Consider the following 16,049-nt stretch of genomic DNA (forward strand, 5'->3'; position numbering starts at 1 on the left):
TTCCGCCATTACTCGCATCGAGATGAACAATTCTGAAAGACTTGGAAGAGAATTCCAATTCGGCCCTCGAATGAATGTATCAGTTACGCATGCGGGACTGCGTCATAATACAGGTTTGATTACAATCAATGGGGTGACATGCCACCACTTGTTCGATGTTTGCATGCAAATCGCTCGTGATCATTCGTTTATTATTACATCTGAAGTGATCATATGCTCACCTTTAAATCCTCTGGGAGATACAGAAACGATGGCGTTTTCATCGTGTCTTTCACGATAGTTTCATGTCGGGCATACAACATGCATGTCTTTTTTTTTTTTTTTTTTCGCGCGAAAGGTAAATCGGAAATTCTCATTCCGAGATCGCAACACGTACATAGCTTCCCTTCTTTTATCATGACTGCGTACTCAGACTGAATTCGCAGAAAAAAAAAGTATCAAGTGATCTTTTCCTGCTCGGTCCAAGAGCTAGCAGCCTAAGCCTCCCTTGAAATAGATTTTGTCAATCAAGCGCGATAAAACAGCGATGAACGCGAGAAAATTACACCTCTCGTCTTCATTTCCGTTCTCACCGTAAATAGATGTAACTAAAGTTGCCTTTATTGAATGTGAGCACATAGTAATAAGATTGATTCATGAAAACGCTTGAAGTCGCAAAGGAAATGTTTGATTCTCATCACACTAAACCTTCCTTATCGCTTTTACCACCTCCCTTGACTCAGTCGGCCTCAGGGATCAATGACATTTGCAACTGTGACCAACCTTCACATTTTACACAAACAGCAGCATCCCACGTAAACGGCACCAAGCGCCTTCTTTGAAATTAAAAACTATACTTACGGTGAAAAGTAGTTGTTATATTTCATTATGAGCACAGCATGCGCGAAAGGCTTGTTGGCTAGGGTTTAGGATCTTTGCCGAGTGCTGGAATATGTAGCGGATGTAGATGTAGATGAGCTAAATAAAGATGAGTTGATTTTTATGCTTCCCGTTTCTCACGCATTTTCAAAATTCAAATGATTTCTCATTTTCACTAGGTTACAAACAGGTTCTTTTAGTGATTTGAGCGCGTGGCGCATAAAAGGAAGCACATGAACAAAGAAGTATGATTGGCCAATATGGTTGGATCACTGACTAGTTGTCGATCGACATCAGACTTTCCATTGTTTCAATTTACGATTTCTCATATCTCGTTCCAATGTTTATCGTCAAATGTAAACCACCAGCCTCAAAGCTGGATCAAATTGAGGAACGGTGTTCTCTCGAATCCATCAACGGGCTTTGGAAAGGCTTAATTAATCCAAGTGTTTTTGTTTGTTTTTTGTCAAAGCTGTCCTCAAACCCGAATGCAACTGCCTTCGTAGTTTAGCCACTTAGAAATAAATTTGAGAATTGAGTTTGGCTTAAGTCCATTAAATTAAGGGACGCTGAAGGATTCTTAATGCGTGAGTGAAGTTGCTGCTGAGTGAATATTTTTTGAGAAATTTCTGAATCTATTGGAGTCAGAACGTTCGTGCCAGACATCGATATGTTGGATCTAGTTGGGTGTAGAAGGTGCCATTGTCGAAAAGTTTAATTCGACGATGTTTGAGAATTGTGTTAAATTGCTTGGTTTTGAACTATCGATAGTAATTCACATGCATATGCACATGAATTCTTCTACGTCACTACATTGAGGGATCATGTGAGATAGCAATGCGCATGCGCGAATCAGTCTTTATACCACAGATTGCAGTCATTTAGTAAACAGTCCATTTTCAAGTTGCTGCATGCCTCAGTTTCAAAGCGAGTACTGGTGCACAGCCATTCAAATGAAAATCAGTTGCGCATTCTTATGCAAATCAAACTGATTTCGCTTACAATAGTTGAACACCAAGACTCCCTTCGAAACAAACAGCAACTCGGAAATGGCCCACTGCGTAAACTATATGGACAAATCAATGCAAATGCAAAAAAAGGGAGGGCACCTGATCTCTCAATGTAAATGTGATGTAGAAGAATTTCAGTTAAACATCGACTTCCAGGTAAGTCTCGTTTAATTCATTCATTAATTGTTACATTCATAGCGGACGTGCGCGCGGAGCACCATGATTTAGATAATATGGTAACAACATCGTTATGACGTCATCGTACAACGGTGCTATTTCACTTGAAATAAGCAACACGCGAAATGACGCATTGCTGGAAGCCGCGCTTTTGGTGGGAAGTTGCATGGCTGACTTACTGCATTTGACACTGCATTTTAGCAAAACAAGCAAACATTTGGAAGGCAACCAAAAAAAAACCAATCTAAATATATATTTTTTTAAATGTCGTACAACGAGGAAGACGAGACAGTGATAGAGAAAAAAATAGAAAGCGATGAGACGAGAAAACGAGTAAAGTGAGAAGAAAGAACATAAAAATAGTGTCACCACAAATTTTGGACTCGTTTATCAGGTACTCAAGATCTGTAAAGATTGCAGTCTACTACATAACGTGAGCCCACGTTTAGAATTAGCTATGCCAAATGTAACGCATCTACAGAACTGTCAATACTTGAAGGCACCCCAGAAAGATGCTGCCAGGACCACACTTAACCCAATGAGTATTTTGCTCTCACTTGCCAAGGATCCACCGTTGCACAGTTCCACATCACAGCATGTTATATTGCAAGCCTTAGCATTGAAGTTTCGACCAATATACTTGCAAGCTTTTGTGTTGCAGAAATCATTTGCGAAGCATCCGCGTTCGTAGACTTGATATCGCTTTCCCCAGCGTTCAAAGACAACGTGACTTTTAGCGCAGACGTCTAGCCATGGTGAGCATGTGATTCGTTCAAGCTTCTGATCGCACTGATTAAAGTCTGCTGTGGAATAGCAGCTGTAACAATTCAGTGAGACGCCTGGAACAAAACCAAGGGAAAACGTTTTCTTAACACAGTACCTTGTATAACAATCAATCAATCTTTTTGTCGAAATTTTGGTCATTGCACGACTTGTAGAACTACTTCGGTTTTTTCCCCCTCAAGTATACTGACGCTTGACCAGCCTAATTATTATGCATACTTTTATTTGAAGGAAAGCACTTGACCGATGTCCATTAAACTTTGTTATCGGTGTTGTTATTAATTTGCCAAAATATTTTGCGTCACAATTTGGTCACGTGACCCTAAAACAACTTATCACGTTTATATCCTTTACTTAAAAATAGGAAACATTTATACTTCAAAATTTTGAAAATAATAAATATCTTACTAACCTCGTTTTCTCGGTCCGTACTGTAAGTTACGGATCCTCGTTTTTTCCCGTTGATTTATGGCCCACGCGCTTCGCGCTTGGGCCATAAATCAACGGGAAAAAACGAGGATCCGTAACTTACAGTACGGACCGAGAAAACGAGGCTAGTAAGAGGTATAAGTACAACTGTGCCTACCGAATGCCGCCTTTTCATGTGGTACTCCGTATTAACCTTTTAAAATATTTGGATATTTGTCATGTCACGAGACCTATTTTCCTCAATTGTTCATTGCTCTTAACATGTGGACATAAATAAAACGTGGCATGACAAAGCCTTTAGGGTAGCATAAAGTAGCTGACTGTTCCCCAATTTTGAGTAAAAAATAGAACTGTTATAAGTCGATTTCGGGTCACGTGACAAGAATGTGATACGGAACATTTTGGAAAAGTAATAACAATACCGATAACTAACTTCCTGCCAAGTTTCATTGGCCCTGGACAAATGCTTTCCCTTCAAATAAAAATATGCATCATAATTAGGCTGGTCAAGCCTTAACACACTTGAGCCGGCTTTCTTTCTTATTATTTTTTTTAACTTACGTCTAAACCCGCATGCAGTTTATCTGAAGGAATATATCTTAACAAAGTTTTAACTGTTAGATAACAAACTTCAAGGACTTATGGAAATGCAAACAAATGTCGGCTGGGAAGAATAATGTTTCTACGACAAGCTTTCAAACGACCAGACATTTAGCTTACAAAGAAAAAGTTCCTTGTGACGAGGAACTTACGCTCTAATTATAATAAGGATCAGCCGACAAACGAAGTATCTGTCAAGTACGTATGCGGTCACCTGCTGTCGATTGACAATATCTGACCGAGCTAATATAACAGTGAAAATTTATTCAGAGAATAATAAGTATAATTTTTCCTTCACGCATCCACCACTGGCAATATTTTGCAGAAGGGAATGACGATCAATGACCGTAGGTAATAATTAAGAAGTTGCACAAGTGACCGTTTGTAATAAAAGTGAAAGAAGATGTTTAAGCCATCTGCTTTGTGTATTGAGTTAGCCCCAATTGGTAAAAGTCGGTGGTAAACGGTTATTGTTAAAGTCAGTAGTACGTTTTAGCATATAGGGAGAAACTCTCCTTGCACTGGAGATACTGGTTGAAAATTCAAGTGTTTATTTGAAACGAATTTCGGAATTACCCTAATTTGTGCTAGAGAAAACTTGAGAAAACTGTAACATTTCAGAAGTGAATTGTAAAGCACTTTACTTCTGTAGTCCAAAACTGTGAATACTATTACTTTCTGAATGCGCTTTTCCATTCAGTCATGTTAAAGATTTCAGAACTTTGCATCTCTGCAGTAGCAGCAGGTTCACTAAGACAAGGCGGTCAGGCCAAGCCTGTACCCTTCTCCACTTTCTGAAATTCCACATTTCAGTGAATTTTCAAAGAAAATTGCAAAGAAACAAAGAGATGACAATGGTGACGTCGATTACGCGAGAGTCAGTTTTAATTTGTTTGCAAGAATTCACATGTAACGATTTCGTTCATTTTAGTGAGCTGAGCTGAAATAACATTGAAGTACCGCGCAGGAAAAGGAAGCCTCAAGGCGTACATTAAATTAATGGCTTACTCACCAATTTGAAGGGAAAATGCTAGGAAGACCGTAAACTGAATTACAAGCCACATCTTTTACTTGCAAATACCTGCTTTGTTTCTACTCAACCCGTGGTAGACTAATGCATCTATCAATTTTAAGCCCGAGGGGGGGACCCCGGGCATATGTGGGGCATTTGACTTTTCAGAAGAATTTTTGGTCAAAATCCCCACCGTGGGGCCCCAAAATTTGGTCAAATCAGATCATATATCCCCACCGTGGGGAAGTAATATCCCTTAAATTAAGTTCATAGTAGTTATTGTGTATATTGTATAAATATAAAAACAAATGCTTACCTCTATTAAAAACAGCCATCTCTTAGGGCTTCAGCCGCGCTACGGTAATTTCAAGATGATCGGCGCACAGACGAGAACATGGGACGATGTGACTTGGTCCCATTCCTCCGCGCAAAAAAAGCAAACGTCCCCACCCTTGGACTCAGATTCTTAGTCAAATTTCCAAGGGTGGGGAAGGCAATAGAGGTCAAATGCCCCACATATACCCGAGGTCCCTTTCCATCCCCCTCCCCACCCCGCTCGGGCTTAACATTGATAGATGCATAATATATGAATCAGATGCATAAATGGTCACACCCTGCGTTGTTGTGCATGCAGAGCATACTGGAACTTTTCCCATAATTGTCCAAATTCTCATTGATGTCGGCATTTTGCTGACATTTGGCCTCAGGCTTGTTTGAGGCTGTATGAACAGAAGCTCGCTAAGCAAGAACGCTTTGCTGCGCCGGTTAACATGATTTGATATTACATCACTGCAGAACTAATACTACCGTGCATTAGATCTCTGTACAGCAGGCGTTTGGGCACTAGGTGTTCATCCGCGCGAATTACATGACCCCGGGGGGACACCCGTCGCGTATGAGTCCTTGGGATACTGGTACAGGAAGCAAGTCTAGGTCTTTGATATTAGGTTTCTTTATCTTGCCATCGGATCTCGAGCATCGAACGGAGGGATCGCATGTGGAAGAGTTCGAGTTACTGATGTGACTACGGTACAATCCCCAGAACTTACTTCCACAGAGGAGGGAAGGGAGAACCACAACTTTGTAACATCCAGACGTTGTGCTGATCGACGCCTGAGCTTTCCAGGTGCATGACGGGCTTTGCTCATGCACGTTTGTATCTCTCAGTTTAGTGGCATCCTATGAGATTATTCTGCTCAGGTATTGAAATATTCAACGTTTGTTAAGAGTGTACCACCTGTGGTGATAACAGGGGCTTTGGGTGTGGTAATATGGTGCTTGTTGAAGGGCAGCCTCAGTCTTTCCAAGTTTGTTAGTTTAATAGGCCAAACCTTCAGCATCAGCATCATCAGCTGGACGTTTTTCTTCATGTGGGCCATAAGTGGGCAGTCATCTGCAAAAAGAGCCTACGTAATAAGATCGAACATGAACTTACATACGGATACGGAGTTGGTCGGCTGAGTGGAAATTGATTTAATTATCAGCACCATTTAAAAATTTTTTTCCAACCTCCTATTGTTGTTAATTATAGTTATTCTAGAGTTATAAAACCGAAGTGGAAACAAGGATGGAATATCTCCCTAGAGTACTGATCGAGAGGATGCAAACGGTAAACGGCCAAAATTCGTAGTATAGAGCCGTGTGAAAAACGAAAGAAAAGAACAAGGGACTCAGGGACTGGAGGACTCGATTGATGGGGGACTGTGGAACGTGGGGATTATGAGAACATGACATCACGGGGACGAAAAAGAGAGACTGAAAAGGGAGATGCAGGAAAAATTCTCTCGTCACTTTCAAGTTCCGAACCTATTACAAATTACTTAGTTGAAACAAAAGTTACTCGGCAAGGCTAAACATGAGTTACTAGACTTGCCCCGACAAGTCGACGTCACCAAGAGAAGATGTCAGTTGGCGAGTGAAATGTAATTTTTCGCGTCATCTATCGGTAAATGAGACGAAGGATTTTTCGAAAGTCTACTGAGTTACTTAAGCTGTCATATATGGACCAACACTGAAGCCACTCCAAAATGATGAAAAATAAGTAATTAACTAACTAACTAACTGGATGACTGACTGACGAAATAAAATAAATAAATAAATAAATAAAAGAAAACTAATGAGTATAAATGGTCTTCATTAGTTCCGAATAACACAGGGCAGGAACAGCGATTGAAGGCATTTGATAAAATGGCGTCCTGTTATGGCTCTTCTTAATAGTCAATTGCTTTTAATTTGGAAGCAATGGGGAGCGGACGACGAGGAGAGAGATCTGACAAAAAAAACAGAGCCTTTTGATAACCAATGATTTCCGTCTCAAACTTGCGGAGCTAAGCCCTGGAAGCCCCTCCCACGTTGTGCAATTTAAAATTTGTTCAGTTGAGTAATCTTTCTGCAGTTGAATGCAACGCTGCTCAATTGCTCAATGATGTAACTCTTTACATTTACAAGCTAAGTATGATATATATTTTTTAATTTGTAAAAGGATTTTGGAGGATGTAAATGAGATTTTCAGTCTTGTTCCGGATACATCGCTACAGACAAAACGTAGTGCTTAATTATCATACGATCAACTCGCTCCTATTATCAATTGTCTAATCGAGCTGCGTCGTTTACAACTAGGGGTTTCTAAAATTTCCTTTAGGTCAATCCCCTTGTCACTCGTTGGCGTTGCAACCACGTTTAATTTTAAACTGAAATCAATTTTAAAAAATTTTACGGCTCAACTCTAAAACTACTATATTACAGATCGCTTTATAATAAATTTGTGATATTAACAATAATATTTGTAAGGGAATATACCTAATGCACCTGCGTAAATTTTCAGCACGCGGGCGACTGCTGTTACAAAGCCATCAAAAAATCTAATATCTTTCGTTTGACATCTATGATATTTAATTTTTCTTTTTTTTTTTTGTTTACACTCTGCCCCCAGGGAAATGTCATTAACTTTCACTAATATTGTTTTGTGGCTTGTATGTTTGTGGTGTTTGCACATGGACGTAACTCGTGGTCAAAATTACTGTGTTAGCATTTTATAACCGACCCCATGCCCAAGTACTTCGATATTATGACTACCTGCTGTTCTATTAGGAGAACAGGAAATGCGTCTTATGCATGCAATTTTCAGATTTGAAACTTGATAGGCTATTTTGAATTTCGAGTGGCAATGCACGTTTGCGTTTAAAGACGACTCAGTACAATCGAAGAGTGTTTAATCATTTAATTGTGAGCCAAAGTAAATCCAGAACTGACAAGCGCGGAAAATCTGCAGCTGCATTTAGGTAATGTTTTATCGGGTTATATTTGCTACAACTCGAAGAACGTAAATTATGACGTCCGAAGCTCGCGGCAGAGCATCAATATTGGTATGCTATTTCTTAAAGGCAAAGCCAGAGGCGTAAAAGTGGAGCCGTCGAATGAAGCAAATACAGGAAACGTTTTTCCACCGACAGAAAAAAGTCTCAACGTTGACAGCGACAATCTTAAGGGAAGCATGCCACCATATTTATCAACTTTGAAATTTCATCTGAGGGATTTCAACGATGTGGAAGCGATTAGACAGTCTGATTTATACTTGGAAGAAGGCGTCGAGTATTCATCTCTACCGGCACACAGAACAAAAGGAGCACAGACTATAACTCTGCCAATGAATATGCCCATTGTCGAGAGTGAAAATTGCTTTCGACGAAAAGTAGATAGTTCACCAAATTTGAAAGATCGGGTGATTAACTCGACGTCATTTATCGAATCTACCATTTCACAGTTACCGTCACACAATGGAAACCCAGCTGGCCAAATTCTGACTGAAAACCACAGTGATCTTCAACCTGCAGTCGGAAAATGGTTTAACGACATCGATAAATTAACAAGTTTTAAGTCAAAGCACATGCTTCAAATCTTCTCCAAGGAAAAAAGTGAAACTATAAAAGAATGGACTTCAAGTCCAAAGAACTTTTACAAATGCATTTTAAAATGTAGACAAAAACAATCGGCTTATAATGGTTTATGCAAAACAAAGAAGAACGCGCGCTCGCGCGAAACGACGAAGAAGGTCACTTTTCCCGCTGATGTCCTCTTATTTTCCGCCATTGAAGAAAATTCGGCAAGTGATCTAATCGAAATCATCCGAACACACAAGATTGACGTGAATTTATGTAAAAGCGCCCGTGGTCTTCCACCGCTGCATCGAGCAGTTCAGCGAGGTGCCGTGGATTGTCTAAGAGTTTTACTGAATCATTCCGCCGATGTAAATTTGCGGGACTCTTCGAACGCTCCAGCAATCAACATGGCGATTTCTGCTCGCCAATTCGAATGCATTGTACTTTTGATTGAATCTGGAGCAAGTGTAGGGGAATACACAAAACAACGCCTTGCTGAATATGAAAATGTTCAGATTTTATCAAAGAGTTGTTATCGCTCGTTTGTAGTAAACGTTTGAAGATATTTCTCGGTAACAAGAGGAATTACGTGCTCTTAACTGAAAGCTCGATGCCAATTTTCAAAACTGCATCAACCGAGAATAGAAGCTTACGCACGTTTATGAACGTAAATAAAATGGAACAATATTGAGTTCCCTGTATTTGTGGTTGCTGTATTTATTTTGACCTTAAGCGCCCTAAAACCTGAGGTTATGGTTAATTATATTTTAGACCATATTTTCGACTTTTTTGTTGCTTCGGTAAAATTCACTTTATAAGATGAAAGATCTGTTTGCCTTTAGGGAAAGGATGTTTACTTAAATAAATCGATTAATTTTTTTCGCACTTTGAATAATACAAAACTGCAAGGAATTTGATTTTGATGGGGTCCATTCATATTCTCATATCTTTGCCACGGGTACGTCACCTGGAAAAGAAACCGAACTAGGCTTTAAATCTAAATTTTCTTGTCGAGTTTTACCCTAAATGGAAACGCGTACCTTCATCAATTGTCTGTTCTTTGGTTTTAAAAAAGGTAAGGGGACATCAAGTGTCACCAGAGATCACAATTTTGATCAATTATTGCACAGCTGGTTCTTTTAAGGCCAAAATTTCGTTTGATCAGTTTGATGGAAAAATTCACATGGCAAATTGGTGAATTACTTTGGCAAGGAGGCTCAAACATTTGAGCGTGTCAAAATTGTCCTTATACTGAAATTACCAGTTTCAGGACTAGCCTAATAAGAAAAGAGTCAAAAGAGAGTAATTGAAACTCAGCGTGGTCGGCAAATCATGAGCCGGCCGCAGTAATTTATGATAAGTGGGACAAAAGCATTAAATTTCGCTCTAATACGGTGTACAGTACAGCCCAAGCCTTGGATCTCATTCTGTCTGTAATCTTGACATGTAACTTACAAATGAAAAGATTGATGTGCTCTTTTGTGGACCTAATTATAGTTGTAGTCGCCATCTTGGCAGGTGGTCGAATTCTAAAGGGATAGTTGTACTTTAGCTTAAATCCGTTGCCAAAACAGCACTGAAGAGAAATCTTTGAAATTTTGCCAATAGGACACTATTGGCAAAATTTCAAAGATTTTCTCATCCATGTCAAAAAGTTTCTGATCTATTAGCTTTTCGCTGCCTTTTTTTGGTTCCTCAGATTGTTTTGTCCCAGTTTGTATTATTATTTTTCGGAGTTAGCCTTTCTATGAATTTGTGTGACATGGACTGTACATTTGTTTTAGAAAAAAAACCGGAAATTCCTCATGCCTTATCCCACCATTCAAGGTGGCCTCTAAACCATGATAAGGTTTATTTAGGCGATTTTAAAGCGTTTAGCAACTTATCGAGTGGCAGTCAGGTCACAGAGGGCAACGCTGACTTGGATCGATTGAGTTGTTTGTTGGGGGTTGCCTTCGACACCAACCGACTTTATAAACATCCTGTCCAGGACGGTATATTTCGAATGAGTAACTGTATGTTTCGCCATCCGAAAAAAAACTATAAGACGCTTTGTACGTGCTGTCAATAAAAAAAACTACACACGAGGTATCTCATCCAGATTGGTCAGGTGTTGTGTCCCCCCTTCTTATAATTAGCCACAAAAGCGGTTCTCTTTTCCCCCTTTCAGAACAATAACGAAAATATGAAGACTAACGAGGTGGAAAGGAAGACGTTCGACACGTAACGCAATACTTACTCAATTTTTGATTGCTGTCTACACACTATCGACTTTCCCATCCCGGTGAGAAGTCAGTAAAAACCAATTAGCAACTTCTTAGCTGTTCTCGTACAATGCTGGACAATAAATGTTAGGAACAACCTTGTTTAAATATTGTTTTCTTTATTACCTTAACTGTTTTTTATGACATTGTGACCCACAACATTCAGTTCAAAGAGTGCATTGAAGTGTGACAACATCAAGCACCCAATGCAAAACTCTGCAACTGTGTGAATATCGATAACCGGATAAGTAGTGCAGCGGAAAATATCGTGTAACGTATCCTTTAAAGAATTCGAGTTGACCAAGTCCACGCTTCAGAGCCAATTGTTTTACAGCAGTTATTTTTGAGCACTAATCTTTATGCGTCAAGACAAATGAATGACAAAGTGGCTTACAAGGAACCAGTGTCCCAAGAGAATCAAAACGTGAGCATCATCTCGATGTTATACAGGAATGCTGTAATGAGTTTAAAATGAGTTGCTGTGTCGGAGCATTCCTTCTCCTCATATCCCGGGTATTTGAAGCAAAGCAAGCCTTCAGCGCTCAGACCTTGAAACCGTGTCAACAGTCTAAAATGATGTTATAAGATTGATATTACCCACTGAAAGGGTTTGGCAGTGAAATTTCACGTTCTTTAGCACTCGAAAACAAATATGGCCAACGACGGAAAAATACTCAATGAACTATACTCTCTTTCCTGGAGAATTGAAGAGCTAGAAAGAAAGCTTGAAACGAGCTTGACGCTTCAAGAAAACTTGGCTGCCAATCTCCTTGACGACAGCTCATCCGTTTCTGCAGCATCCGCCATGGCAATTAAGAAATTGGATAAAGGACGAATCTCAGACTCGAGCTGTTCGGAACCTTTTTCTAGCGAGGATGAACAGCAAAGTCCTCGCTTTCTTGCCGCAAACTTCGACGATTTGGAACCCGAGAAAGAGAGAACGTATCTTATTATTCCCGTGGGTAGCTACAAAGAGAAAGGATCATTTTCATTTCCAATGGAAAACCCGAAAACTTTCACATGGTCTGAAATGGACGGCAACCCACAAGAGTACATCAGCAGCAACGAGCTTGTAAATGGCGATGAAGAGATAGTCCAAGATCGCGATGGAAATGAAATGAGGTTGAGGAAGCTTAATAATTACAATACACAAGATGTGTTTGTAGATAAATCCACAAATCTGTGTCAAAGCAGATTTTGTGAAAGTGAGAAACATACATCTGTTAAGGGGAATGGAGATGAATCAGAGTTAATACCTTTGGAAGATTGTTTAATCAGCTCAAGAGAACCACTTTGCAACAACGCCGAAAACGCTTGTTTGTTTGAAGGGCAAGGAAGGATCGGTGGAGCTTTTGACATCGATTATGATGAAGACCAATTGAACAGTACCGATAAAACAAATGAAATAAAAAACGATGCTATGTTGAACGCTGATAAATATGGGCTCACCATTAGCATAGCAAGTCTTAAATGCCTATCTGATAGCATCGTTCATAATGACACTAATTCCTTGAGGGAACCTGATACGCCAAACAATCAACATCTGGAACATTCTGGACGATTTTCATCTCATTTTCGAGAAGATGACAGAGGTAAAAAGCTTTTGTATGTAGATCCAACATCTCAAACATCTTCAGTTGAGATAACGTTTGATCAAATTTGCCATCACTCTTCAAAGTCAATGTACTGTGATAATAGCATTACAAAGACCAAACAGAGATCAACTGATTTTGCAAGCCACACAAACACAGATGGCAATCAGCCGCTTTATAAAGTGTTTTATGTTGACTCCGAGTCTTCCAAAGACGATGTGGTTAATTACAATCCTGCTGATACATGTCTGCGAGATAAGCTTTCTAATGAAAATAACTCTATGCCATCTAATGTAAATTTAAATAGACAGCTATTGTTGGCAAATACTGCCCCAGACAGTAAAGAACCAACGCCGGTTTATCCACAACTCGTGAGTAATGGAACGTTTGGAAACGGTGTACATTCAACAAAGACCACAGAGCTGTTGCAAAAAGGAAATCATGTCTTTGAACTGAACGAGACTGTTGAGGCAAATACGCGACTTCTTGATATGCAAATACAGCGCGTTACAAAAGAACAAAGACACGAAGATACCAAGTATATTCCCCCGCACAACCGCCTTGACGCTAAGAAATTTATAGCACACAAGACAACCAATGAAGGTCATCAGAAGGAAACGTGCACTAAGGACATCGAAAGAAATCTAAACAGCAACGGTGAAGCTTCAATTGATGTTAGTTGCGAATTACATGAGACAAAGCTGTCTCCGTTCAGGTTGGTTGGTGGTCACATTTCACAGTTTGGTTACCACGTTTATGAAATTTTAGGCAAAAACAATAATTACAAAGTAATTAGCACCAGTAGTAAATCTAATAATCAGGCAACTGACTCGTGTAGCGCCTCAGTGAACCCATACGATGAAGGCATTCTCCGTAATCCTGACGTTCTTGCATGTGCATCAAAAAAGGGTTCGACTTTAAACTTTGAGTTTAAAAGTAGTGAGACGCAATCCCTTGCCGACTATTCGGACCACGAATCCTTGTGCAACGAATTTGGTCGTGCGTATGGTGGTGACATTTCAGCAGAGCGTGGATTTTTAAAAAACGCGGTCTCCTGCGGGAGTGAACCTACACTTTTGGCCTCTACACAAAGGCGATATTCAGAACTGGAAATTCGATTGTTAGATGTTTCTGAATCTGAAAGTTTGTATTCCTCTCTGACGAGCGTTAGCTCCGACGAGGAGGTACGCCGTCAGTGGGAACTTGATAATGGTTCATCTTCTTATCCTTATGGGCAGGAAAGGGAAAGACGTATTTATCCTAGCTATGGCGAATCACCAAAAGATAGAACTCACTATCGAAATGCGGATGTGTTGTATAAAAGAGATGACATGAAATCGTCGTTCGGTAACAACACCTCTATACAAACTTTCAAGCTCTCGCCGTTATCAGGCTTTCTTCACACTCCATCTGGCCTTGAATACACCCTGAACGACATCAGGGTATCATCCCCGACGTCAAGCACTGACATAAGCGATTTCCAGACAAGTGGCAGCGCTTGTGGATGTCAATTCCAGTGCGAATGTCAAACTGGAATCACCTCTGCTGTTGACTTCAGAGAGGAACTGAAAGTCATTTCAAATTCAGTGTTCAGTGGCCAAAAGGAGTCCATATCTGCAGTAAGAACGTCTCAAAAAACTTATTTCTTAGACGAGGAACAAGGTGATATGGTAATGTTTTATGGACACCTTGACCGTGAAAACGAAGAGCGCAAAGCCGTTTCTGTACTAGTGAGGATGATATTAAGAATTCGAAACCACTTTTTTGAAAATAATGAAACTAGAACTCAATGCAATTCCAAGCATGGGCAAGATGCAAATAACAATGAGATGGACCTCCTTAGCGGCCAACTCGCTGGCAAAGCATCGACTGGTAAACAACGAAATCGAAAGATTTCCTTCTCTCCTTCAGCTATGCTCCTTAGTGCAATTGGTGAGAACTCGACCTTGGAATTGAAAGAGGTTATCGAAAAGGAGAATATAGATGTGAATCAGCTCAGCCCAAGTGGTCGCTCATTGCTGCACAAAGCAGCCCTCGTTGGGGATCTGGATAGTATTCAAACTCTCGTTCAATACGGTGCTCTTGTAAACCTCCAGGACCGAGAAGGTTTCCCTCCCATTCACTCAGCGCTTGCAAAGGCCAATTTCGAATGCACTGTCATGCTTATCGAGTGTGGAACTGACCTTACTCGATACACCAATGAACGCGTCCGGGAATTTTTAGAAATTAAGAACATGGCGAAAGGACATTTTCCGGTTTTACGTAAAACGCTGCTTTGACATCTGAGGAAAACAAACCAGCCATTTCGAGATACCTTAAGGTGGCTGAAAACAGTTTCAACGCTTGCACGTAAGGATCTTATTAGAAGGATGGGTACTACAACGCTGTATCATGTATTCGCGATATTGTGGTGCCAAATGAAACACGGATTATTGCTGAACAAGATGCAGACATAATTGTGACGCAATATGTCACCGTGGCATCGGTTAAGCCCTGTAAAAACACCCTTCATTTTGTCTTAGGTGACCCTCATTTTTTATTTCTGAAAAATTATCAGAAAGTCAAGATGAAACTTTCTGCACAGTTAAAAAATGCTGTACAGCGGATTTACAGCCATCTTAATTCTGTGATTTTTTCACGGTGGCTGTGATTCTGTAGAACAGAATTTTTTTGCCAAAAGTTTCATCTTGGCCTTCTGGGTCCGGTTGTTCAAAAGCCGATTAACGCTAACCACAGATTAAGAATTAACCAAGGAGTTTATTTCTCTACTCCCAAATGCTGTTCAACGCTGATATTCGGCAAAAATTTACATTGGAGGAAGTCAATATTGAAAAACAAAAAACGGCAAACGAAACTTTCACCAAAAAGTGGAAAACAAGAAACAAATTTTACGCTAACCCTGGATTATATTAATCGGCTTTCGAACAACCGGGCCCTGATCACTTTTTCAGCAATAAAATTGAGGCGCCACCGAGTTTGCGTTTGAGATATGAGCAACTAAACTCAAAATATAGGGTGTTTTTGCTGGGCTTTCCCGTTGGCAAGGTAATTTATTACATCACAACAATGACCACTTTTGTTTGGAAATAATCGGTGTTTCATATGATACCATAACATTGCTGTTACGTGATACAATGTTGTAGCGTCATCCGATCTAAAGAGAATGTCTTCGAAGTGTTGAAACTGTTTTGAGCCAGCTTTTATAGACGAAAGAAAATCGAATCAAAAATGAATCTCTTTGAATTGATGTCTTTTTAGTATCGTTTTAAAAAACCTACCTTTAATTGACCGTGAAGGCTATTTATAGTAAGGAAAATTTACATCACTTTTATAATTCTCCGCAGAGTCCGCTTTTTTTTTGGTCGGCGTCAATAACTCGGGCCATTGCCAATACGCGTAGTCGAAGTGATGGTTACCGATGACGACCGTTATTCTTTCAATTTCTG

At 39.9% G+C, this 16,049-nt stretch overlaps 2 protein-coding genes and 1 long non-coding RNA gene across 4 annotated transcripts in view; 2 read left to right on the top strand and 1 right to left on the bottom strand.

Annotated features, from left to right (window-relative positions):
• Window positions 1-5,693: 5,693 nt before the first annotated feature.
• LOC138007005 (uncharacterized) overlaps window positions 5,694-16,049 on the bottom strand; it is a 17,558-nt gene continuing 7,202 nt past the window's right edge. Inside the window, exon 3 of the long non-coding RNA XR_011123974.1 lies at window positions 5,694-6,262. This is a non-coding gene — a long non-coding RNA (uncharacterized lncRNA). The remainder of the gene's footprint in view (window positions 6,263-16,049) is intronic.
• LOC138008896 (uncharacterized) lies at window positions 7,922-9,439 on the top strand. 2 transcript variants are annotated; one of them, XM_068856206.1, is made up of 2 exons: window positions 7,923-8,150; window positions 8,253-9,439. In XM_068856206.1, exon 2 carries the CDS (start codon window positions 8,363-8,365, stop codon window positions 9,305-9,307), a length of 945 nt encoding a protein of 314 aa, XP_068712307.1. In that variant the 5' UTR covers window positions 7,923-8,150; window positions 8,253-8,362; the 3' UTR covers window positions 9,308-9,439. The 2 variants fall into 2 exon arrangements, with proteins under 2 accessions (XP_068712306.1, XP_068712307.1); XM_068856205.1 differs by having other exon boundaries at window positions 7,922-9,439.
• LOC138007003 (uncharacterized) overlaps window positions 11,117-16,049 on the top strand; it is a 6,344-nt gene continuing 1,411 nt past the window's right edge. The window contains exon 1 of the mRNA XM_068853660.1: window positions 11,117-16,049. This exon is cut by the window's right edge and continues 1,411 nt beyond it. Within this exon, the coding sequence (XP_068709761.1) occupies window positions 11,664-14,882 (3,219 nt within the window). The 5' untranslated portion in view covers window positions 11,117-11,663 and the 3' untranslated portion in view covers window positions 14,883-16,049.

The sequence above is a fragment of the Montipora foliosa genome, chromosome 6, assembly GCF_036669935.1.
Source record: "Montipora foliosa isolate CH-2021 chromosome 6, ASM3666993v2, whole genome shotgun sequence".
NCBI classification, from domain to species: domain Eukaryota; kingdom Metazoa; phylum Cnidaria; class Anthozoa; order Scleractinia; family Acroporidae; genus Montipora; species Montipora foliosa.